The sequence below is a fragment of the Metopolophium dirhodum genome, chromosome 4 (genome assembly GCF_019925205.1).
Source record: "Metopolophium dirhodum isolate CAU chromosome 4, ASM1992520v1, whole genome shotgun sequence".
NCBI classification, from domain to species: Eukaryota; Metazoa; Arthropoda; class Insecta; order Hemiptera; family Aphididae; genus Metopolophium; species Metopolophium dirhodum.
Window position 1 is genome coordinate 29,565,435 of NC_083563.1, and position 22,519 is coordinate 29,587,953.

Sequence of the window (22,519 nt, forward strand, 5' to 3'; positions counted from 1 at the left end):
GCTTGGACAGGTAAACAAATATGTACTTAATTGAATGGAAACTGAATACAATAGAAAACGGTACAATAATTAAACGCAAAGTCACTTACAATACCAGCAGCAGTGGAAAATTTTAAAATTAATTTAGAAGAATTTCCCTGCTATAGGTTGTATTCGAGATTAATAATAATAGCTGGTGAATTTATTAACGATATTTATTTCGTGGCCGTTCGAGTACTTACAGTAGAAGTTTACCTAAGGGACAAGAGACTTGAGTAGTATTTTTTTCAAGGATAATAAGGTTTTATTCGTCGAAATGTTCGTTACTAAACAGTACACCATACAACGTTAGTATTTCGTAAAACCACGGCTAGCTCGTTATTCGGAGGTTTTTGAATGATGTATTTTTTTGTAGGCAGCGTACGAAAAGTACGCTGCCTACAAAAAAAGTATTAACACGACCGTCGCCGTTGACGCACAGCGAGATTGAACGGGGCTTACGCGCGTGATAGTCAACGTCGTATTATGTATAGCGCATGTCTAATATTACTACAAGTAAAAATGACGTTTTTCAAAACCTCATGGATATAATAATATTATATGCGGTTGTGTTCGTTTTTGTAAATCTTTTTTGATACTGGCGTGGTCGACAGCGTACGATTTCGAATAACTAACATATTTTGTTTAATGTTATAATCTACTTATAGAGATTTATAAAAGTGTATTATGGAGAGGAGCGATGACGAAGCCAATTGGAAAAGTCGATAGTGCAGAGTGGCAGCTGTCCAAAATGTGTATTTAGGACAGTAAGGTCTGAGGTATTTAGATACCTTTAATCGTAGACCCTAAAGGCGCTTTTTTACTCTATTCATACTGAACACGATCTTTTGTCTTATCATGATGTTCCAAACATTGTTAGATGTATTCTGAAAGCAATGTTTACTTTGTTTGCGATGTTTGCTTTAGTTGTCACTGTTTTTATATTTATTTGATTCGTTAATTGACTGTAAACATTTGATTTTGGTTCTCGAAAGCTCTTAAAAATTTTAAACTTATTTACAAAATATGACGTGTCTATTGTAATGGTGTCCTATTGATTGGCTCCAGCTTAATTGTTCGATTGTATTTTTATTTCTTCATCCTGGTGTGTAAAATATTAAAATATTAAAATACAATATAACTCACATACCTAAAGGTTGTCGTTAAAAAAAAAACATGTATTGTAGGCCCGGGACACAAGGGTGACACCCCACCCCCCTCCCTCACCGGTCAATTTTTATTACAACATTATAGTAGGTAAACAGTAATAGTTACTGATAAACCTAAAAATTCAAAAATTTAATTTATGATAACTTCCAAATAGAGTACCAGTATAGTCAGTACCACATTATTTACAATCCGTTGGGTATACGTTTGACAAGGTTGTGGAATGGGCGTATTATGTCGTAGTGACTAGCACCTACATAACGTGTTCCGAATATAGTGTCGTTGCTCAGACAGGAAATTTTGAATAGACGAGGAACTTATCTTCGGGTTTGGTTTTCGCGTCACGCGTAATGTGTTTGTGTTCGAGTTGGTTGCGTGCTGCGCATCGTATACGATATTATATTATGTCCGTCAATATTATGGGCGTGATTGTTCGGGTACGGCGACTACAACGACAATAATATATCGGGGAAAATAAAATAAAAATGTAAAAAGGAAAATCGATTTTTTTTTCCTTTTATTTTATTCATTTTTGTTTTTTGTACACAATAACGTTCACGAATTGAATATCGTTCTCTTAGTGTTTTTCGACTACGCAAATATAATATATGAAAATCGGACGGTGGATGAAGTATGAGTCAGAATCGGGACGCGGAAAAACGGGTAACGTCGTGCATAGATATAATTCGAGAGTTGTAACTTGTAGTCGTGTTTTTAATATTTCTAAAGTAGGTAATCTGTTGTTTTCATTTATTGTGTTTGTGATTGTGTTTCAACATGTTTTTTAGTTTGCGTTTAAATCGACATTCGACTGTAGTTATACATGACATAACATTGGGCGACGGACGTCTAATGAAATCGATAATCTGGAATCACTAATTTGTAAAATATCATCGAGTCATAATATCGAATGATTTGACTTAATATTTAAGAATCTAATTTACGTAGGAAGTGTTGTTGCTATTCCCTACGATGTCGTCGGATGTATTTCGGGATGAATACAAAAACAGACCGTGTTTCAAAACCCGTTTAGACGTTTCGTCTAGTCCGGGAGACGTACCTACGGAGACAACACCGAATCACTTGCTGCACTTTATTATAATACAATTATGATAATCACGATGTGCGTACATCGGCAAGTCCGTGACGTCGTCGGATTGCGTCGTTCCCTTGTGCGTGAAGGGTGGTGGTCGTTCGCTGTACGTATTTCATACTATACTCTTCCACCCACCCAAAACCCACACGCGCGAACACACACATGTATATGCTCACGCACACGTACAACAATCGATGAGTTACGGTGACGTCACGGACGCGTGGTTTCGTCTCAACCCCTTCTGCATGCCCAACCCACACCAGGCTGGGATCCCTCGCGCCGTCCCACCACTACCAGTCCCTCGACGTATAGGTCATGTCGGACGAGCGGCAGACGGTTATGACATCATATACACGGCAAGCCGTTCCGAAACTAATCCAAAATCTCCAGATTTGGGGGGTGGCCAATTGAATTTGACACCGTCGGCGCTAGTGAGCGTGTGTGTGTGTGTTTGGCGGAATCGGATTTTCCTCTATAGTTTGTTCGCGAGCGGCGGCAGCGGCACCTGTGGAAAGCTGACAATAACGACCGATTATTATCATCGTCGGTTCGGTTGGCGTATGCCCTCTCCCACTCTCCGACATTCATCTAAATGTACGTGTATATAATAATAGTATATTATAATCACTCACGACGACCAGGTGTGTGAATATTAGGTACACTTGTCTTACTGCAGAAAGCGCAAAAACAGCTAGTTTGATTATTATGTGATGTACTACATCGATCATCGATGTATTAGTAATGTGTTAAAAGTAGTTCTGTAACGGAAGTAGTGGTGGGGGAGAGTTGAACGATTTTTGTGGAGGACAAATATGAGTTATATTTTGTTTCGAAACGCCTATATTGTTATATCGGTGAGCAGGAATTTACGCGAACTTCAATACCATTGTTTTCATTCGCGGTCTTTACGGTTTGTTTCTTTTATTGTCCTTGGCATTTCCGTTAAAGTCATTAGATAATAATATATTTTTCTGCGGGGAAAACGAGTAAAAAATGATACTTTTGTCCCGCTCTGAAACACGCCACCCTCGCCCACCCTCTCAGATTACGTTTATGGCGGTGAACGAGAAAACAATGTTTATTTGGGACATTGTGGAGACGTTGCCATAACGCCTTTTCTACATGTATCTAACGCTGTCGTTGGCCGCAGGACACGAAAAATACATATACAGGACAAACACGACAAGAGAAACGTATACGCTGTAATGACTACCCCGGGGGAAAAACATTGAAAGATAAAATACGTCCAGGAAAATGTAGGATCTAAAATAGAAAACATTCTAAAAAAAAAGAATAAACACCCATTCTTTGCAAACGAATTTATGCGGAAAAAAATTGTGCATACAATTTGATCATAAGTAACGCACTCAGATGCGTCTTTTTAATCATCGCAAAAATGTTTTCCATCACATATAATAATTGCTCGATGTCATTAATGTAGGCACGCCTTGAAATAATTCAATTTATTCGTTAATTAACACGAATGACTACAGTTTGTTTAATTTTTACATCGTGTTTTGCCCGTTTTGCGTTTATTATTTTTGTATAAATAACTCATGTGTTATTACTTATTAGTTTTCCGTTTTCCGTTTATATATTATATAAATAGTAGTATTAATAAAAAGAATTCAAGTGGAATGCATGCGAAAAAAAATTATATAAACATGACGATTTCAATTATAATTTATAAATACACGTTTGGAAGTTAATTTAATTTTAGTTTCATTTAGAGGTAATTTGTATGAAACTAAAAAATTATCCAATTATATTAAATTTTTATTTGTAGTTTTTCTTCATAATATAATACTTATATTAAGGTAGGTATACTGTTAAATATGATTCATTGAAAATTGAATTTTTAATGAATTATGCTTAACTTAACAAATTATAATGCAATTCAAAAACAATTTATAAATGTATAGGTTCGATTATGTTATATTATCATTAGATTGATATTGACAGTTTAGATTCTGAGCAAAACGATAAATTTATTGGTTTTAGTGTTTTACAAATATCAGTTTGTGTATGTGCGTATGGTTTTAATTTTTGTGTCTGATAACATTATTTTAGTTGTAAAAAAGCTGTGCTCTTCAACTCCAAGGGAGTTTTCTAGTAAAAAAGTGGATTTATTTGTACTTACAGTGGTAAAAAGTTGAAAATTCTCAGTACTTTTAAAAATAATCAGGAAAAACAAAAAAGGGACTATTTTTGGATCACAAAATCGATTTTGTAGCTAAAAAATGAATAACCGTAGGGACATTAAATGCTTAACAAATGTTTATACATGCAGTATCAAAACATAATACAATTTTAAAAATATTTTTCTTCTTTTTGGACTATTTTAATATATATTTGAAAATTTCAACTTTTTTAAAATTTGTTTTTTATTTGCGTGTGATGCAATTTCAAAACAAGTTAGGAAAGCATACTCCTAAATTATCGAATTCAATTATAATCACCCATTACACTAGTCAGTAACCTACTCAATGACTAGGTACACCTAATATACAGGCATATAGCCGAACTTATTTTTTTTTTAAATTAAGTGATTCAAGTATTTTATTATCTATATAGCTTATTCAATATAATATTAATACTTCGTTTTAGATTTTTAACAAGATAAAAATATTGTCTGTTATAATATATTATTTGTAATTTGCTATCTAAGTACTTTTAACATAGAAAATGTGATCCATCATTCTCATAAATGGGTAGGTACCCAATTTATCGGAGATTGATGTTAATGTAAGTTGATTGTATTTCGTGATTTTATGAATTTCAGTTGTATTTTTTTCCTCGGCGTATAACGAAAACCGTATTCATTACAAATATTGAAAAAACTTCCCATGTGAATCCGTTCAGATTCATTTATTGAATATGATGATTTATCACTATAAATATTAAAATGACAACATTCCTCTTTTATATCCGTCAAACGATCTCCTTCACTTCAAAAAATATCGGATTAAAAAAAAAGAACATACTTCAGTATTTTTTTATTGGAAGGTGGAAGCCATTAAAATTACATTTCCGAGATGTTTGTTTAATTCACTTTAACACGAAACATCAGTCCCTAAAATATCCAAATTTTCGTACTACTCACATAGGTAGTCCCAAATCGGTCAAATCTAAATTATTTCTAGATAAACACTTGTATACTATATACCACCGTTTACTACTAAGCTATTAAAAATAAAAATAGCTACTCTCAATAACAATCACGAATTAAGGTATATCTTAATTCGTGATAACAATGTATAATAATAACTATAATAAGAGTATATGACGTAACAACACAAAATATTGTTTACTGTGTGTCTGTAAAGTAGATAACAAAAAACCATTAAATATTAAAAAAATGTGAAGATATAAAATTATACATAGGTAATATTATTAGAAAGGTTAAATTAGAATAACACACTTTTAAATTTCGTACTACACAAAGTGTGTCGTACTACACACGATTTTAGGGACTGCGAAACACCAATAATATATCATGACGTAATTAAATGTGTTGACTGACAATACGATACAAGACGTATGATACAACGGAATGGATCATTATTTTTGAAAATTGTCATAAATCAATTTACTAAGGAACACAAATGATTGAACATATTATACTTAATTACTTTTATGATTGATGAACCGTTGATAATGGAGAAACGTATTATTTTTTTTTAGTCCGATATAATATTGCTTGAAGAAAAATAGCAACTACGTAATGAGAATTTAATTATGATGATTTATTTAAACCAAAAATATTGTGAAATAATAGACGATAAACAGAGTATAGTGTAGTTTCAAGAAATAAATATGGAAAAAACGGTTTTTAATTTAACAATTGTTATTTTGTTGAAGCAATTAATGAAAAGAAATATATTGTTGTTTTCGGAACACTACGACTCTTGGGTCTAATTTCACTACTATAATTTCTATACACCATTATTACAAATAAGACGCTGTACAATAAATACGATCAAATATTAACCAAAGATCATTTGCTATAATAATTAGCGTTTTACCATTATATTTTAGATTCTGAGCGGAGTGAGGGATCTAGTGGTTTTACAATGGTGTTAGTTTTTTTTTTAATTTTTTGTTCTGTATACAAAATTTCTACCAGAAGGAGTGCTTTGATTTCAACATATAGTATCTTATCTTTTAGCAAATTGGATAAAGATGGTACTTTAAAAAAGTCATTTTTTGATTTTCTCAATAGTTATTTAATGCCACGGGAAAAACCATACACAAATTATTACAAAAAACCACTAAAAGTGGGATTTTAATTTCTAACGCTTTGTTTATCACTGTAGAAACGAATAAAAATAAAAACTTTAGTTATTTTGTTGTAATTTATAATATTAATTCAACTTACAGGCTATAATAAAATATAATAACAATATAAAATATCCAGACTGACAAACCGTCTCCGCTCAGAATCTTTTTTCGTATACAATGATATGATATCATTGAGTTCAAATTTAATACAATCCATTATACAGTGACCCACTTGTAACCTACAGTACAGCAGGGCGACATTCACTTACATGCTTTTTTTTAATTCGTTTTGTTTAATGTTTTAAAAACTCCCCAGTGTTCTTACTTTTGGATTTCGATGCATTCCCATTATTATGATATTTTATTGACATTATGTTGTTATTTCCATACATTCTTTGTTATAGTTTGTTATCGCATCGTTGGTCACCGGCACACCGTCTATTTGATATTTCGCAGTTCGCGTACAATATTATGTATACCTTGTAAATTTAGTCCGTGACTGTTTGTACAATAATACCTAATTGTGTTATCAGGGGCATATTTACAATTTTGGCCCCCTAGGTACGCATATTTTGGCTCCCCTTTTTTCTCAGTTTCATTTTACTCATTGTCACAAATCATTTTTAAGACCCCTCTAATTAGACAATTTACTTTTTCTCTCCGTTATTAGTGATAACCTAAAATGTATATTTTCCCCTCGTATTTATGCTTCCACTAATTCAAATAACAGTTTTATTTTACCATTACCACTCAACTTATTCCTAATACCTTACCTTTATAATCAAATAAAACAAATTATAATTTTATATTTTAGGCTTTTTTTTCTAAATTGTACATATGACAATATAATAAAATACATTATATATATTATATATATATATATGTATAGAAATGTAAAAGATATAATAAGAAAGATACAGGCATCACTAATATAATTTCTCAACAAATCCAATAAAATAAATAATTTTTTTTTTGTTATAATTTCACTTTGAAAACAATGTAACCTCTAGCGACTGTGCCCCTTTGAGGACTCAGAATTTGGCACCCCGGGGCAATTGCATCCCGTCGCCCCCCTAAATACGTCACTGTGTGTTACCATTTTTAAATCCATTTGTTTCACGGATATCGTGTGTGCTGTTTTTAGAAATTTTGTATTTCGTTTAAGTTTGAACTTACGCCACGGCTCCTGGGATTGTGTAAAGCAGCGTTTCTTAAACTTCGGGGTTCCGCGAAACTCTCATTAAAATTTAAGTCCTGTTTGGCTGTTATTTAAAATATTTTTTGAATTGAATACAATACACATCATTATTATTATATTTATTGCCAATAATCCTTACATAAAATTACGCTGAAAATTACAATTGAAACAAAGTAAGGGTTATAATTGTCGAGCTGTAATAACTTATTGTTGAAAGATAAATAAAAAATCTAAAAAAGCTAAAAAAAAGTAGGAGTTTCACGATAAAAGTGGACTTAAAAGAGGGTTCCACGGACAAAAAAAGTTTAAGAAACACCGGTGTAGGGGGTTCATCGCCATAACGTGTTATTTATCGTTCATGCTGCTCCTCCTCGCAACCTTCAAGTAGTCTCGCATCGTCGTCATCACTGCTCGGTGGGATTGGCGCAGAGTCCTATAAAGTTGATTTTTTATAAAATTACAGTTAAAAAATAAATGCATAGATATTATTTCAATATATCTATATTTTATAGGTATACAAATATTATGAATTCGGTATTCAAACCAAATACAAATTATGAACATTTCAACACATTTAACAGTTGTCACTTATGAATATTAATAAATCATACAACTTTTCAGGTTAGGTAAATGAGCTTTTTTTAGTATCTTATAACATTGACGGGCAATCATGAAAAAGCACTGCTGTGGCAGTATTTTCGTTTGGTAATGCCAAGGGACACTTTTGAATTCATTTGTAATAGTACTGCTATAACAATTCTCGAAAACCGACCAAAAATGGACACTACTGCGACAGCAGTGGTTTTTTCAATAATATCATATGAGAGACCAAGTCTACTGTACATATACATCATAAAGTGACATTGGTCACTGAAAAAATAAAGCAAATATAATTTTAAAAAAATATTGATTATTTCTTTTATAAAATTGATTAATTTAGGCATGCTTTTTATAGTTATTTATAATCTTCACTGTCCGTCAATGTGTTATAATAATGTGATGAGTATAATCCCAATATTGTATATTAATATTGTATTTGTATTTCTTTTAATTGTTATAACTTATAATATATTATGCTTTATATTGCACACAATAATTAACGATTATAAAACATAACCTAATAGCAGTCTGACTATTTCTCGGTTCGATTACTATTTTCCTGGTCGTTATGACTTATGATTACACATTTGCTCTGCAGTTGTTGGTAGAGACGCAGAGTTCAACTGTTATTATTATTTCACGTGTGTCGTGTGTCGTGTTACATAAACGAAACCCATTATTATATTTCTAAATAAGAAAATTCTGAAATCGTCAACCGTTTTCTTTTAAACGATAGTATAATGTCCACAAAGAAAATACTACTTACTAGGGTACGTGTAAAAACTCACTAAACGAAACGGGCTTATCACATTTCTAAAACGTGTGACGTCGTAATGTGAATGCTAATACAGGTGACAAGTCATATTTGGTCCTAGAGTTTTCCCTGACACTTAACATAGGTCTAAGGTCTAATCTTGAAAATATATTCTAAACATTTACAAACGTGAATTTAGGTAGGCTGATATGAAGTTTGATTCTTATTAAAAAATATTATTTTTTAGGAAATTATAGCAGTATATTATTAAGCAGTATTTTTGTTTTGTTTTATATACCTTTTAATATAATTATGATACATGGTAATAATATTATTATAAAATTATTTTAACATAAATAATATTTTATGGTTAACGTATGTACAGATGTGTATGAACTTACTAGGATAATGTTATTTGTTTTCAGAAGAAACATTCAAAATTCATTTAAAAATTAATTTTTAAATTTAAATAGAGTTGTGTATAAACTATAAAGGGTCTTTTTGGATATAAAGCGGTCTATTACACTTTAAAATATATTAATAATGAGAATTGTATGACATTAATTACATAGTTTTACAATTAACCAATCTACTGTAACACTGTTCCAAATTATTGTTCCCATATTTTTAAATCTTACAGTTTTATATTTTGTTTAGTGACCCCGTGAATTGAATGTTAAAATGATTGAAACAACTGCTTTGAGCTTTTCCAATATATAAAATTATTTATTTATACGTGATGAAAATAATCCTTTTGTACAATGTTAAAATGTAAAAATAGATTTTAGTGCTTGTTTAAAATAATGTATAGTGTATCTTAGATTAACCAAATATTGTGAAATTGCATAGAAACGGTTGACTAAAATTTACATTCACAACGATAATAATATGTTAATTAATTTACATTAGGTAATTTATCATGTAACTAGTCTATGCGTACAATACAATGTTATGTATTGTAGTACGATTATGTAGGTACCTACTCTACTCTCACGATAAATTGTTCAAAGCTTTTCTCTCCTGTCCTATTATTTTATGGTGACATTAATGTTTTCTTTTTGTTATTTTATCACATTTTTTTATCATCAATGTTTCACAACTGATGCCATTAGTTACATTACATTTATAATTTATTTTAATTAGACTAAGGTTAGGTAAAGTAAATTTTACTAGAACAAAATAGAAAGAGAAAATCAATTGTTAGTTTAAATCATATAATAGTTATGTACAATTTTCGCTACTACTGAATGAAATATTATTAATCAACGATATAAGTTAAATAACGTTCAGACTAATAATTTCGTTGTTTAATTTTTTATGTACATGTAAAAATGTGATTATATATATTTATATATAAAAATTATTTTCCATTTAAAATTCAAAACACACGTATAGTTATTTTCTTTCAATATTTTTGTAATATTATATTAATACATTTTTCATGAGGATTAGGTATTATAATATAACAGTTATTATAATTGGTAATTATGTAAGGTTTACTACACAATTTGCATAACATTTAATGTTATATGCTCACTTGTGATCTTACTAAACAGCCTCTCCTTTTGATGTAAATGTTACTTACAAAATAAAAACGATAAAATCGAGAAATGGACTAAAAATCGAGGAAAGATTCCCTTAAAAATATACATTCACCCCATTATTCAGTGTAGTGAGTCCATTAACCGAATTTGTTTAATATTTATAAGTATACATGTAAATCGGGACGAGTCTGTTTGAGTCCAATAGGCGAATGAGTGCATAACCACGAGTCCAATAAACGGCGACTATAATATGTATAAATATATATATAAATGTATATATGTATTGCTGTGTTTATGTTTGGTATTATATTATAGACACGAGAAACAAAGTGTTGATATTGAATTTACAGGATTTGTGTAATACGGCGTTTTTTGTAGGCAATTGTGGTACATACGTGTTTAGGTTGAGTTTTATATTTGTGTTCTATAAGGGCAGAATGCCAATATAGTAGTTTTTAGTAGTATTTGTGATACTACCCATTTTAACTTGTTGAAGAACTTAATGATTACCGAAGAGCACAGATTATATTAATATATTTAGATGCAACGTACAAAGTATTTACAAGCGAATGTTACTTCCTTAACCAATATCATTTAGTTGGTTATTATTGTATTTTGCATTCACTTCAAAACATAATATGAATTATAAAAATATAACAAACAATTTTTTCATGAAAAACTTATATATATTATATATTTATAGTTGATTGATAAAAAAAACGAATTGATTTCGGGTCATTAAATAAATTAGCAAGTCGTATGGGCTAAGATAGAGGAGAATAGCATAAATATTTTCAAGTAGATAACTTGGTAACGGAGAAAAAGTTATATCTAGTCTGGTGAGTAGGGACTCCTCTGATATTGTTTATTTAAAGAAAACATAGTAGGCATATAAATCTGTTTAATAACTCTATACAACTCTACTTGATAATATTATGAATTATTCAAACATCCAGTTGCTGTTATTGTTCATAATACTATTAATGAACTTAATGTAACTTAATTAAATTATTTTAAATCTATTATATCTACCTAGTATTGTATACTAATTTATTCATTATTTTACCCTTGGTTTAACAAGGGTAAAATAATAATAATTATGAATGTGATCATTGTACTGTTTTGGGTTTTTGGATGCTACCCAATAATGAATATCATTGAATAATTCGTTTGTTATACTATAGTGGATTATGATTTTATAAGCGTTATATGACTAAAAATCCTTGGCAACAAAATTACGTCTTTTGTAATTTTACAATGACTAAAATCATTCACAAATATTTAATGAAATATACGACTTTATATAATATGTCACTGAATGCTAAAAATATCTAATACCTTTACGTATAGTTATTTGAATTCAATTTTTAAAAAACTAATAATGTTTATAATTTCTAAATATATTAATTCTACACATGATTACAATAGTAAAAATACGTTTTATTCTCATAAATATTTCAAATTATAGGTTATAAAAACATACGAACCTTAAAATATATATAAAAAAAATCACAATACAGTTATAACATACTATTGAAGAATAAACAACTTTGATCTAGATTTATTCAATTTAAAGCTATATTAAACTTTTTTTTTTTTTAGATTTGGAATTTGGAATTGTGTTTAGATGCGTAATAATTTCTTAATTAATTTATGTATAGAAACGCTGTAGAGGCTCACCCTTATATAATTGTAAATTCAACTATTTATAGACCCATTAGATTATTGACGACTTTCTTTTGTAAATGTCATTGATGTCATATAATGAAATACCATTTAAATGTTATTTTAGTTTGGTAATCAGCAAAATATTATCAATTGATCGCTCAACTGAATGGCTTTAATATAATGGAATTTATTGTATGTTCAACATTTGGTCTGAATAACCGTAAAAACTTTTCGAATTAAAAATATTTGTAATTTATACTATTGAAGTAATATCATCAGTTGTACATGATTGTTTCAGAAATGTCCAGAAGGAGTAGTGCACGAAGATCTATTCAAAGATATCTACTCCAAGTTTTTTCCACACGGAAGTATGTGTAATTATATACAATTATTTTATTGGTGGGGTATTTTGGTTTCTAATTACATTTTAAAAGATATATTTGTATACTATACTATCGTATGTTTTAAAAATATTTATAATATTTTCGCGTAGACTTATTCAAACTGTAAATATGTATATATTATATTATATGTTGAATTTATATTTATTTATAGATTCGAATTTATATGCTCATTTTGTGTTCAAAGCATTTGATGTCAAGAGCAATGGTGCAATTAGTTTTAAAGTAAGTTTGTATTGTACTCATTTGATAATATATATTAACATCTGACGCAAATAATATTGCGTGCAGAATAAGCCCGTTATTAGAATATTAAAAGAAGTCGTAAAAGTGTTTTTCTATCCATTTTGTGGAAGCCATTTTAAACCTTTTATAGTCTAAATTAAATTGATATGTATATGCATTAAGCAATTTATTATAGATACCTATACGTCATATTTGTTGAAATAAAATTTTAATATTATATACCTTGTCTACTCTTATTATATAATTATAATTCATATGCACGTAAAAATCTAAACTAGTTAGAAATATTTTTTTTTGTCATAATAATACTATGTCATTCTTAACTTTATTATAATATATAATTATACAAATATAAACATTGTATTCTATAGCCCGGTATAGGTACTTCAGATTTTTACAACGGATAAATACATTTATATATATTATTATGTAATTTTAGTGTAGACGAGTCTAATAAGAAAAAGAATTGGGTAAATAATATACAGAAAATAAATTAGTTTTTTTGAGAATATTTGAAGTTTACATTTGTAGTATAATTTGAATGAATAAAATTTAAAGTTTTTTAAAATTCAACAAGACAATAAAAATATATAATTATGCACAGTTTTTCTTTTTACAAACAATTAATCAATATCCATTAATAACAAAAATAAATTGAATTTATTTCTATCAATAAAAGTTTATATTTTAAATTTTAGTTTCCACAATTATTTTTATACATTTTTTGTTTAATTTAGTTTAATTTAAAAAGTCTTATGAATTATTGGATACGACTTTTTCGTATAAGTTATGAATAGTAGATATGTATAAATCGTTAATGTTCTTGGGTCTATTATGAATATTTATTTTTCATTTCTTATACAATTAAATTGTGTGGTTCGAACTAATGCATTAGAATAATTACAATTTCAAGTTTAAATGTAATATTGAGAATGAAATCTACTTCCATTATTGAAATATTTATAGTACGTTTGTATAAATTCTTTGATTTACTAAATGCACGATAAAACACTTTGTTCCTAAAAGACAATAGATAAAAACTTTTTTTGTTATCAAACAAATTCTTGAAAATGCTTCATTGTTACAGTCTAATATCATTTAATTTCTGTAATATTTCCCAGAGTTATAACGAATTATTTCATTTGGATATCATAAATCTTCAAAATATATAGTTTGAACATTACTAACCAGCTGTCAACGATTTAATACTTTGAACATTTACTAAGTATAATTATATAAATCAATTTTATACGGTAAATTTGTTCGATATCATTTTATTTGTATAGCGCGTTATTTATTATAATTTATAACACAAGCGAAAATAATTCAAATGCATATATCGTATGGGATTTATCGAAGCATAAGTATAATAAATCGACGTTCTCTCAACGATGACATAAGATGTGCAAACGTCGAATGGTTTGATATTTTTTTTTAGTATTTCATTGTATTCTGAATGTTTCAAGATGCCATTCATTTTCGTGCGTTAAATAATTCCAATATTATAGCAGTTGGGAGTTTGGCCTCTCTTCGGATTTCCCTTTTCCCGGTGTTCAAAAGCGTTAAAACTATCGATCGCGGGTAAGATGATGAGCTCTCAAAATTCTCGGTGTGAAACTTTACAGATACCGGCAGTATAATGTAAGCTTACTTTTTGTTTTGAATAAAACAACACGAATTGAAACGTAAAATATGCGATTTACTAAAAATGAAAAACTCCTCCCTCGCCGATTTGCTTGTGCGGATCGTATAAGACGTGCAGCTGACCGTCGTTTCATCCAATTTCAAACATGGGTACCTATATTGCTTATTCAATTAATTACATTAACTATGCAGGACATGCTGATGACTCTGTCTACTCTGCTTCGCGGGTCTATTTATGAGAAACTCAGGTGGACATTTAAGCTGTACGATCTAAACGGCGACGGATGCATAACGAGGGCGGAGCTCAGTCAAATCGTGTTAGCCATCCACGAGCTGATGGGCAAAAGACCACAAGTACGTATAATATTTCAACTCGTGTTTATATTACACATACATATATTATATATATATATATACGGAGTGGGAGTATATGTATGTAAGTGTGAGTGTATGTGTGTATGTGTGCATAAGCAAGTGAAGTATATATTTGCGTTATCTTAATGGATGTCTTACAGTTTCCCGAATAACTAAGTATGAGAACTTTGTGCCGAGTGCCAACTAATATGCATTGAGATCTAAGTGACATATATTATTATCTACTAGAGCTGTTGTTAGTTAAGCGACGGATGTACGAGAGATAATATTATTCAAATGTGTTCGAGAACAAATGTTGAAAAATGATGTGGAATTTATTGTGAGTTTGAAAAGACGGGGCTAGTTTCAAAGATTTATAATTTAATTTAAATATTTTATAATGGAGGTGTTTGGAGTTTGTCAAACTTATTAATAACTTCATACAAATTTAATTTATTACTATTCATATATTTTATCCCTAAATAAATTAAATACAAATATAATTCTGCTCTTTTATAAGCGATATAAAAGAGCAGAATTATAATTCTTAAAGAAACTCAAGTTGATTGATTAGTTCAAACAGTAAACATTTGTTTTCATTATAGCGTTTTTAATTGTGTATTAAAAACGATGACACCAAAAGTAATAACATATAAATTATGTATTTATTAGCAATGAAGAAATATATTTTTAAATAATAAAAAAAAGTTTCTCCGAATATGTAAACAAAAATAAAATAGCAAATTACCAAAATAATCGAATAAAGAAAAATTTGTCATATAGTTAATGTTAATTTAAATACAGTGAGATTTCATTTTTTTTAAATATTTAAAATAAATGTCAAACATTTAGGTAAGTATAACAACAATATAATATTTAAACCAAGATTTTTTTATGTGTATTGTCCAATTGATAAAAAAGTTTAATATTGTATTTTAAGATAAGTTATTTGTCTTACACAAATTTAAATACTGAAACTTAACTTCCATACATTTTGTTGTTGGCAAAATATCAGATCACTTGAGCTACAAAACTTTTTTGGTAGTTGTTGTGCACATATATCATCTTAAAATTAGATATATAGATGTTATGCACATTCTAAATCCACAACAGATAACATAAATTAGCCTTTTGAGAAATCTCCATTATATATACCAATTTGACATTAGATTAAAATTCATATCAACAATTGTTATTAGATTATATTAGTTTAATACCTCTGTGTTATAATATGTAAAAGATTAAGACCATAATATATTTTTTTATAATGTTGTTACACTTAAATAAATATCTAGAGAAATGGTATGAAAACATTTAAATTGCAACTTAAATGAAAAACTGTAGTGGATAAATCATAAAATATATGAATTTTAAAAAGGTGGAATTATAATGTTGCAAGATTTATTGCACTTAATGTAATAATGGGTAATGGGTATTATAAATTATAGTTTACTTAAAAATCTGAAGATTAAATTATTCCAATATAATATACCAGTTTAATTTAATAAATTATTTTTTTAATTATCTAGTTATTAGTTAATACAGGTACAGACAACTCAATAATATATTAATGTAAAATGTATTTTGATTAAAAAAAAAGTTAGAATTGGAGTTTTATTTTTATAGATTTTAACCATAACCATATTATATCACTATGACGTAAGTACCTACAAGATAGTATTCTTTTATACTACAATTACTTTAGTTTACATATTTCAACCATTAAAAGAAAGAATGAAACAAAAAAAAATAATAATTTATCAAGCTATTCAAGATAAACATCTATCTAATAAATCTTACCAATACACGGTATAAAAAAACTCTACTTGCAAAATGTTTTTTAAATATATGACATATTGACTTATAGTATATACTGTACATAATACGAGTTCAAACTTACGAGTAAAATTAATGATTATAAGATAATTTTTTATAAATAAACTTCTTATTGAATTACTCGTTACTTTAAAGATAAAATATCTAGGAGTAAAAACTCAAACTGTGTATGCACAGGTATGTGGCTTATATATATTTTAATTTTGTTTCGAGTTTGTTGAGTGGATTAATAAAGTTTGAAAGGATTTTCATAGTCTAAAACTCATTAAGAAAAATATTACATTTTTTTACTCGAATAAAGATTTCGATTATTATTACCTTTTTGTGTGAATACTCTATTTATATTAAAACTATTTGATTTTTAACTTTTTTAATTTCTTTAAGTCGTACCTATATATTTTAAATTATACTTTTATTAGATTACCAAACCAAACTTTTTCTGTAAAAACCACTTATAATATTACTTCAGAATTTTTTTTTTAAATTTAAATAAATCCGTCGCAACTGTGGCCATTAGGGGATATTGACAATGTTACATTACATGTAGATACGTGATAGGGCTAGAAATTCATGCATTTGCATATTTTTACTGAATGGACCAAAAAAATTGATAGATAATATAGCTACTAATTTTAATTAAACCTAAACAAATTCAATTAAAAAAAATAAAAATAAACACCATTGTAAAACCACCAGCTTCCTCGCTCCGCTCAGAATCTAAGATGCATTTTGTATAATTATGCATATTATCAGATTTGCCGTTGTTAACTGCATATTATAGTACCTATATAATATAATATGATATGGCCGTATAATTAAATAACTTTTGAAAGGTATTTTTTTGAAAATATATAATAAATAAAATAGGAAATGTATACATTATAGTTGTATTATAGATACCTACAACAATTAGGCCATTGCGGCGACCTGATAATGGCTATACAAACCCGTATATTTTTGGCCAGATAACATGTTAAATTTTTAATTATAATATGTTAAATACGCACCAATTTTAGTAGTTGAATTGGAGCGGAGCTTTTCAGTGTACAAAAACATTTTGGCCGATAACCGGCGCTCCTTAACATTTTAAAATTTATGATAAGTTTTGATTGCAATGTTAAGTTTAAATTTTAAAAATTTAAGTTTTATCTTTAAAATATGTATAAAAAAATTATGTTTATAATTACCAGTAAACTAAATAAAAATTGTAGTACTAAAAGGTTTTTTTACTGGTGTACATATATATATATAAATATTTGAGGGTAATTCAGTGTTTTAAGCGTACATTTCGGCAGTTTTTAGTGCATATAATCTTAAGCCCTATAGATAACGTATAAGTTTACCTAACAAATATTGAATTTTTTGATGTGTTGTAATTTGTGACATACCTTTGATTAATTCAAAGGTAGTAATACCTAACATTTAAATTATGTTATTGTTACTCAGTTGGTACCAATTCACAAATGTTGATATTTATTGTTGGGTGGCATCTGCATTCTTTGTGAAGATTATACATTGAAATTTATCGGGGAGAAGGAAAAGCCCGATTATTAAGAATATTTGGTCAGGCTATTAATAGTGAGCTATCGGAGTCATTGGCGTATAAGGTAGATTGAGCGGTGAAAACGATATTGTTTATAATGCTGTCGATGGTAATTAAGAATAGAGTGACTGAAATTGTTGAAACCTGAGGAACTCAATTAATTTGTGAACAATGTTTGGATAAGGATTGACCAAGTCTTACTTGGAAAGTTCTAGTTTTTAGAAAGGTGCATATAAATTTAAACATGTGACTGTGACTGAGAACTGGGTTGATTTTGTTAACAATGAATGGTTTCCAGGTTGTGTGATATGGTTTTAACATATTAAGATTGCGGTTAGTATATAGGCATAATTACTTGCTAATGGACACTTTGGGTGATAGTAGGAGTTGAAAAGGACAGGTCTATAGCTGACATAGTGCTGTTGCTTAGATTCATTCTGATCGATTCATTTTTATTGAGTAGTCTATATTGCTATCTTGATTGAGTTGATGCTCAATAACTATTCTCCTAAGATCAGTTATATATGAGCCCCACATATTGTGTCATCCACTATAATGAAATAACGACGTAGGGAGTTATGAGATAACATTTGAATTTTGAAATGTCTTCGAGCTTTAAATTGGTTGGTTAGGTATGTATGATATGTGTCGTAGGCCAATCAAGAAATTAGTATTTTTGCGAAAATCCTAGGCTCTTATTGCAAAGGGGTAAACCGTTTTGAATCATTCATTTCCCTCTGAAGGAGCCTTAATTTTTTAGGTCTTATACATAGAGACAGACAGCAGTCAGGCTCTTTAGAAATATTATTTTAAAATTATGAAAAGTTATGGAATGAAAATTGTAAGACACAATATTTAAGATTATTTATTTTATTATGTATTATTAAATATTCTACTACTAATTGTACTATACAATATTGTTGAGTAATTGATATAATTAAAAATAATGTATTTTGTAACTCAATATTTCGCGAGAAAACAATTTGTAAACGTATTAGGTGTTATATTGGAATTTGGATTAGATGGGTTAGTGGATTTTTTGTTGGTGGAGATTAAGAAATTTGCTTGTGAAGATATTACCGTTGGTTTCTATGTGAGTAGATTGATTTGAAAGATGGTTGTATTTTGAACGCTCTGTATATGATTATTATTATTTTTGTTATTGATAATGTTAGTGGTTAATTGCATTATTATTTTCAATATTGATGGTATTGCAAAAATATTATCTGAATGTTGTGCGGACACCATGGACAATATACATTAATTATGGGATAGAAATATTAGTTTATTTTTACTTATAAAGGAATAATATGTAATGTGTTACATTAAAAATTATACTTAAACCCTTTTTAATAGTTTTTTAATTATAATTTAACTATATTATAGGTAAAATATATAATTACCTATGTAATATATTATATTTATATGTATTGTCATTGAATCTTGAAAATTTTAACATTTAAATTTATTGTATATTATATTTGATAGGGTCGTGGTAGTACTAAATCCAAAGATCACACCGATATGGTTTTCCAAAAACTCGATATCAATCAAGATGGCGTGATTACGTTTGAAGAATTTATCGAATCATGTTTAAAGGTAATGACCCATCGGTTATCATATAATATTTTTAAATTTTGCATATTATTATTTTATTAATGAAGAATACACAATTTATAACTTATTATTATCTTATATATATTTAATTATGTCATTGTATTAATTATTTTAAATTATGTATTATTGTATTATGTTAAACTGTTGAATAGGGCCCAGCCCGTCAACAAATAAATAAATAAATAAATAATATTATATTATTGGTTAAATTTCGACAGGACGAGGCAATCACGAAATCATTACAAATTTTCGACTCCAGGTCCCTATGATTGTCGCTATCCTCCACCGACTCTATGGAAGTATCACTTCTGTCATTTGATCAGTCTGCTGGTCAGTCGGAGGAGGAGCAATGCAGCCAACTACGACAAGCAGACAACGAGTCTTCCCAAAACAATATTTTCTTTGATTTTTAATGTAAATAATAATAAAATATTATTATAACGACCGTTTTGGTTAATATTCGGGAATATTCCTTCCAAATGTATATGGCCGTCACACTTCTATATGCATGTGTGATTATCAGTTCATTTTTGTTCTATTAAAAGTGGCATTTATTTGGCGCCATTATTGCTCGGTCCGTCCTATATATTGTTACCGTGTTAAACGTAGGTACATTATATTACATAGTACATACCAAACATTCATGTCTCGATCTTTGTAGATTTATTATAATAATTGTTTACTGTTGGTGACTACCGACAATTTGTGGTCTGTTTTTGTCATCGCATAGTAGGTAACTCAAAAATATTGAGAACCATAATATTATGTTTGGGCGAAGACAAAACATTATTGTTACTTGAACAACAAAAAAAAAAAAAATGTAATCGTTATAAGTATTTAAGAATTACGTTGGGTAGCATTAAATGATTGTGTCGAAATATTATTGAGTGATTACTATATAATATACACTTTCTTATGGACATGTCTGTATAATAATTATCAATATGTTTGTTACACACATTTAATATTGCTCACATGTTATATATATATACGTATTATACACGGAATGATCAGAAATGTGTGACTAAAACGTAATCGGGATCTCACGAGATTCATATAAAAATCTATACAAATTTTCTAAAACAAATTTCTCATCAGAACGTCTATACATTTATATATATACATGTACGTGCGTGTGTGTGGTGTGTGTGTGTGTGTGTGTGTGTACTTAGTTCATGGTTTTTGTTCCTGAAGCGATATTATTTAAATTGGAAATTCTTGTTCATTACGTATACATAGAAAACTAACTTGTATAATAATCAAGCGAACATTTCTGTACCTATTAAGCCTGTAAATATTCAATTCTTAATTGTTATGACTATACCTATATATTCGCACCTCAATATATTTTAGTTTAAATTTTAAAGTTTAAGTCATGAACATAAATTCTATAATATGTTAGTATTGTAAGTAGGTAATGAAAATAACAGTTTTTATATTACTGTATTTGCAAGTCGATTAGACCTTTTTTCAAATTTCTTATGTGTTGGATGTTTAATTAATCCAATTTAATAAGCACATACATAAATAGTCTATTAGCTAACTTTGTAAACGTATATTATACTTATACGTCAAATCTACGCTTATAGTAATACTATAATAGATTTGGTTTAGATGAAATAACATAATATTGCACGTTGTTAATGAGCAAAAATGTTTTGTTAGCGTATAATTGAGTATATTGAGCGTATAAACGAGTGATAAAAATAATATTTATTAAATATTACTTTTTATTTTTTTTTATTTACACCTAACTATTGTTGCAAAATAAATTAAAAGTTTAATATTGTGAAGTGTAAATCACAATATTGTATTATAATCATTTAAAAAAAAAAAATATTTTATGTTAATTTTTTTTTTTTTATTTTGATTATTTGAGTTTGATGAAATGTAATTTTTAAATTTGTTTTGTTAGATTTTGGGTGAAATAAATAATTGTATTGGGCCTATAAACGATTGGGTATTTAATTTAATATGTTCTTCCAAATATTATAAGAACATTTATGTTTATTTTATATTTTATCCCTACCTAGATCCCTAAAAAGACATTATTCATAAAATCAGAAATTATAATGGACGTTTGAATATAAACATCGCTTATAATACGGTATAAATTATTGAAATACACAGATTTTGATAATAACAATTACCGCATAGCCCAAATATAATGTTTAACAAATTTTTAAATTTTATTAAATGTAATTATAGATTATCAGTCCAGATATCACCATCGGTTATTTATAGAATAATTATAACGTAGATATATTTAATATTATAAGTTTCAGTAGACGATCGAAAGTCATCTATTATACTAGGAGACCATTTAAGTGTCTACTTTTACACAGATTATTACTTCTACTCATTATTTCAGTTTTACATTTCTTATTCATTTTTTATCATAGTTTTTTAATACTTTATTTTTTTTTAATGTATATTATCAACTATAATTTTTTAACAATTTGATACAAATTGATAATTTATTATAATTTGAATTTAGTAATTTATTTATATGTATAGTAAATTGAATGTACGTAGGCAATGATAATATTATA

General features: G+C 28.2%; 1 protein-coding gene across 1 annotated transcript in view; it reads left to right on the top strand.

Moving 5' to 3' along the window:
* The window catches only part of LOC132943150 (Kv channel-interacting protein 4), a 45,831-nt gene extending 25,419 nt beyond the window's left edge, over window positions 1–20,412 (top strand). Inside the window, exons 3-7 of the mRNA XM_061011994.1 lie at window positions 12,625–12,694; window positions 12,882–12,952; window positions 14,810–14,971; window positions 19,839–19,949; window positions 20,186–20,412. Coding sequence (XP_060867977.1) covers window positions 12,625–12,694; window positions 12,882–12,952; window positions 14,810–14,971; window positions 19,839–19,949; window positions 20,186–20,236 — 465 coding nt within the window. The 3' untranslated portion in view covers window positions 20,237–20,412. The remainder of the gene's footprint in view (window positions 1–12,624; window positions 12,695–12,881; window positions 12,953–14,809; window positions 14,972–19,838; window positions 19,950–20,185) is intronic.
* The last annotated feature ends 2,107 nt before the right edge of the window (window positions 20,413–22,519 follow it).